The 4,972-nt window shown below is 38.9% G+C and overlaps 1 protein-coding gene across 1 annotated transcript in view; it reads left to right on the forward strand.

Annotated features, from left to right (window-relative positions):
* Nucleotides 1-4,105, forward strand: part of LOC113476152 (fatty acid-binding protein 5-like) — an 8,620-nt gene extending 4,515 nt beyond the window's left edge. The window contains exons 2-4 of the mRNA XM_026841483.1: nucleotides 1,816-2,064; nucleotides 2,994-3,098; nucleotides 3,228-4,105. Of these exons, the coding sequence (XP_026697284.1) occupies nucleotides 1,816-2,064; nucleotides 2,994-3,098; nucleotides 3,228-3,278 (405 nt within the window). The 3' untranslated portion in view covers nucleotides 3,279-4,105. The remainder of the gene's footprint in view (nucleotides 1-1,815; nucleotides 2,065-2,993; nucleotides 3,099-3,227) is intronic.
* Nucleotides 4,106-4,972: the final 867 nt, after the last annotated feature.

Consider the following 4,972-nt stretch of genomic DNA (forward strand, 5'->3'; position numbering starts at 1 on the left):
GTTTTCTGCAATTTATTCACCGCTGAAAGCTAGGATATTTTCTCAAGAGGTGGAAGATGTGACCCTGAATGTCTTTGGAGGGAGAGGGAAGGGATTTAGGTCTTGTGCTCTTCATGTAAAATACAAAAGCCATCACTGCATTTACACTCTGTGGACAGTAGTGGCTGTAATTGTATTTTGTGAGAGCCCCGTCAACATGTAATATCTATGATGTGAGAAAGCCTGGACTGAGCCCTTTTGGGAGACTTCGGAGGAAATTCAAGTATTATCAGATCAGATCAGTTAATCTGTGGATTAGGATGCTGCGGTGCTCAGGTCTAACAGCCAGGGCTAGGTATGTGCCAAATTGCAACTTCAAAGTAGAAATTAAGTGCTGTAACTGCAGAGCACCTCCCATGAGTAGGCAGCAACTGGGTGGTGTTTGTTTGGGTTTAGAATGGAAGCTTATACTGGTCACTTTTCCTTTACAATTACAATGTAGGCAATTAAATTTACTCCAAGTCATACTTTAGGAACCAGTACTTTATTGGATCTCACCTTCACTGACTCCTTAGGAAACTCTCTGCCCTTGATCCTATTGATGCACCATAAAGGAGATTCTGCAGATTCTTCTCGGTCTGTCTAAAAGAACATTTGAGGATAAAGAAGTTTGAATTTCACTCCCTGCCATATGGAAAACATACGCAGCTCATCTCTGAGTTGGATCCCAAGCCATAGCTGATCAGAACTCGCCGATTTCTGTGGACTGCACAACAGCAAAGGGGTGGATGGGGGTGGGGGGCAGCGTAACAATTTTCAATTCTGGATGGAAAAGTTGGACTGAGGGAGGGATGTTTTTTGCTCTGCAGTCTCAAGTTTAAGGCTCAGTCCCGGAATCTCAGTTGTGTTTGGAGAAGTGGTGCCTGGGAAGTACTCTGTTGCTTCCACCTCCTAAGGAAACTGTAATCTTTGCTTTGTGGACTCAGCCCTCACCCAAGTATCCTGTACACTGAAGGGTGCTGTGCTGTTACGTGATATTTTCTAACTACAGCAGCTGCAGAGCCCCGACACTCACTGACTTAGTGGCATCTTCTGCGCCATTTGATTACTTATCAATTCTTGGCTCAGATCTGCACTTCCCAGCTTGATGGATTCACATCTGTTGCCTGACTACCCTCTTATTCATATCTTCATCATTCAGATCAAAGACTCCAGCACACTCCTCAAACAGTGCATGCAGGGACTGAGGCAGGGTGAATAATTTTTTCTGAAGAATTTTGAAGGCTGCTGTGTCCAGATGACGAACTTTTGGTCATTTGAAAAGCTCATTTCTCACAGTCATTTTTTTGTGTGTGTGTAAGCACTATTTTGCAGCATAGTGGTTTTCAAATTCACAAGTTCAGACTTTGGATATGGGATGTAGAGGATGAAATTTTATTAAAAATTGTGTGTTTGCAGTTGTGTACAGAGTGATGAAAGACAATTTGAGTAAGTAATAAATATGCAGTTGGATTTATCTGTCAAAAATAATCTGTAGAATTTTTAAAGTGTTCAGAACTTGAAGGGAATAATTTTATATTAGTTTAAGCTTTTGTTTGTTTTCCTATTTATTGTTTTTCTCTGTAAACATCCAATTCTGAGTTCTGGGGCATCTGAGAGTCCTCTAGAGGGCAAAATAGATTTAACTAGTTCTTTGAGGAAGCAAAATAATAATCCTTCAAATAAGCCCTTTTTTTTCCTTTCTCATCAGTGGGTAATTTAAAACATCCTCTTTCTTTGTGGCTCTTGAGCTTTGATTCACAAGTGTACTTAATTGCTTAATTAAATGGGAATTAGGTGTTTGAATTCTTGTGTGGCCCTAAGCCTTATGGTTTAACTGACTTTGTGACACTCTGTGCCTCTTGCTTTGCAGGTGTGGGTATGGCCATGAGAAAAATGGGAAGCATGGCCAAACCAGATGTTTACATTATTAAGGATGGGGACACAATCACTGTAAAAACAGAAAGCACCTTCAAAACTTCACAGTTCAGCTTCAAGCTTGGTGAGAAATTTGAGGAAAACACATTAGATGGCAGGAAAACTCAGGTCAGTATACTAGACTCTTCTATTGAAAAAAACCACAATTCTTTGGGTGTTTCACAGATGTAGATGCTATCTAAAAATCAGTTTTGACATCGAGACTAACAGTGCTTTAATTGGTGAGCAGCTGTCTCTGTAAGTCTTACTGGAATAAACTTTTTTGTGGGTTAAGCAACTTCCAAAGAGGGGGAAAAATGCTGAAACCAATAATGTCTTGTGTATTTTGTTGTTTTCCGTTTGTAGCAGAAGCATTGTGTTAGTAAAACTAACAGACCTCTAAATCCCCGTTAAAGCCAAATGCCACTTCATTTGAAGCCTGTGGAAAGAATCCCATTGATGTTTAATCAGAGGCAATTCAGCCCTAGGGTTAACCTTTCTGCTCAGTCTCGTATTTACGTAACAAGAGAGCCGGGCTCTGTGCAGTGGGGTAACAGACACACAAGGCACACATGTGAATCACAGTCCCTAATCTCCAGTTCTAGAAGGCAGAGAGCTTCTCCCTGCACCAAGTAGGGACAATACGCATTCAAAACCTCAAATATGTCTCATCTGTGAGTGCTCTGTGTACCTTTCCCCCTCCTCCAGCCCCACACTGGCAATTCATCTATTACTGCAAGGTCAGATAAACATTACAAAAAAGCTCAAAAGCCCGTATACAAAGAGATGAACAGAGAACATCATCTGCTTTTGTTAATTGAAATTGTGCATGCTGTCAAAGGTCTGCCTGACGCAGGAATGTGTCAGAGCAGTGAGTGAACAAGCAGTGAAGATCAATAAAACGTTTAAGATAATATCCTGGCTTTGTAGAATTCAATGGCAAAATCAGTTCTGAGTGAGCTGGAGTGGGAATTTTTCCTTTGGAACAAGGTTTTGGAAAGCCTCAGTCTCCATCAAATGTTGTGGGTAAAATACTCATGTTTGGATTCTTCTTTCAGACTCTTGTCAGCTTAAAAGATGATGGGTCATTGGTTCAGGAGCAGGAATGGGATGGCAAGAAGACCATAATAACACGGAAACTAGTGGATGGACAGTTGGTGGTGGTGAGTTCAGTCCTGCTTTCTGATTCTTGTGTACTGCTGGCTAGTAGTCTGAAAAATAACTCTAAAAGATCTTTTTCAGTAAACACTGTAGGGAGGTAAATTTAACAAATCTATCTTTTTATATTCTAGGAATGTGACATGAATGGCGTCAAGTGTGTTAGAGTCTACCAGAAAGCATGAGGAATCTTCATGTTCAGTAGGAACTTGCTACAAACTCAGTTCAGTGGACAGAGCTCCTTTACACTCCATATTTTCCTTTTCCCTGTTTTCTAGTATTTCAATGGACTGAGTAGCTGAGTGCAATCCTTTTTAAAAGCAGTGATGTAACTATTATGTAACTATTCTGAATTTATGAGGCTATTAAATAAAATTGTCAAATATATGAAGTGGAAATGTTGTTACTATAGTGGAATTTTAAAGTGAGCAAAAACCCAGTTCGGTTTTAGGCTTTACTACAATCTGCCTTCAGTTCAAGATACTGCAATATATGGCAAGGAATGGTTAATAGCAAGCTGAGTTTTGACCAGCATCCTCAATTACTAAGGTAGTAAGATATGAAATGGAAAACACATTCAGAGTTCAGGCTCTAGAGTTGTTTCTAACTTTCATGTTGTTTGTACCCACTCAATTCTATTTACTTTATAAGAGAAGTGTAGCTGGTGATTCAGTAGAGGAATGTATTTTCAGGGGTTATTTTGGTTTTTCATGTTTCAAACCCATAAATTTCTTATCTGAAAAAAATATATGATGGTGAGCCAATGGACATGATAAACTTAAGCAGTGGTGTACATGCTTTACAGAAAGGAAACTTTATTTTGAGAAGACTCTTTGTTTTCCTAGCAAAAAAACCTTATTTTCTGTCTAGTAACATGCCAAAAATTCTTAACCAAAATCTACTGAAATACTGCCTAAAACTTAAAGCCTCCTTTTATTTATTTTTTTTTTAAAACTGGCTTGAAACACCTAGCAATGGAGTTTATATGCTTTAAAGTGCCACAATAAATAATTGAAAATATTAGTGTCTTGAGTGTTACTTTTATACCGGTTGGGAAACAGCTTACAATGCTACTATTCTTCCAAAGGGGCTGTCAGATCAGACAAAATTAGAAAGGTTTAGGTGAACTTCTGTCACATCAGACAAACATGTCCTAAAAGTGAAACTGTTAGGTGATGGGTGATGGAGATTTCCATCAGATTCAGAAGCCTGCGGCATGCAATTGCACACTTCCAGTTTGCATCATTACTTCTTGCAGAATCTGTTGCTACTTCAGCTCTACAGATATTTTAGCTGTGCAGCACATGTATCATCTACTGTGCTCACCCTAATAGCAGAAAAGTCTGTTCTTTCATGTTCGTCCTACGAACCATGGAAGATTACTTTTCCCATCATTTTGGACCATTTCTCCTTTTGATAGTTTCCTGACTATTTATAAATCATCCCCTTTTACCTGTATCATCTGAATTTATAGCTGGAGTGTATTTCTTGTAGTTTTTTTTAGTGACCTGTATAAAAGTAAACATTTTTCCTTGTTCCCTAACATCTCCTTTATGAGTTGGCCAATCTTCATATCACCTTCCTTTAGTATTTTTCCTGACATTAACGTGAAGCCTGAATATCTATGCTGTATTCTTAGATGAGACATAAACATTTTTTTTGTTGTTATTATGGGACAAAATCTCCCCATAGAAACAGAAAACAAACTGATCTGATGAGGAATGTGGTAAGTTTATGATCAGAAACACATTAAATAGTAGCAGGAGAATGGGTGCAGCAATCCATGGCATGATATGAAAATCCTACCTCCCAAAAGAAACTTGCTTTAAGAGGGATGTTATTCTTTCTTTGGAGTCATTGGTCTATCACTTACCACTGC

The sequence above is a fragment of the Athene cunicularia genome, assembly GCF_003259725.1.
Source record: "Athene cunicularia isolate RWA chromosome 2 unlocalized genomic scaffold, athCun1 chr2_part1, whole genome shotgun sequence".
NCBI lineage: Eukaryota > Metazoa > Chordata > Aves > Strigiformes > Strigidae > Athene > Athene cunicularia.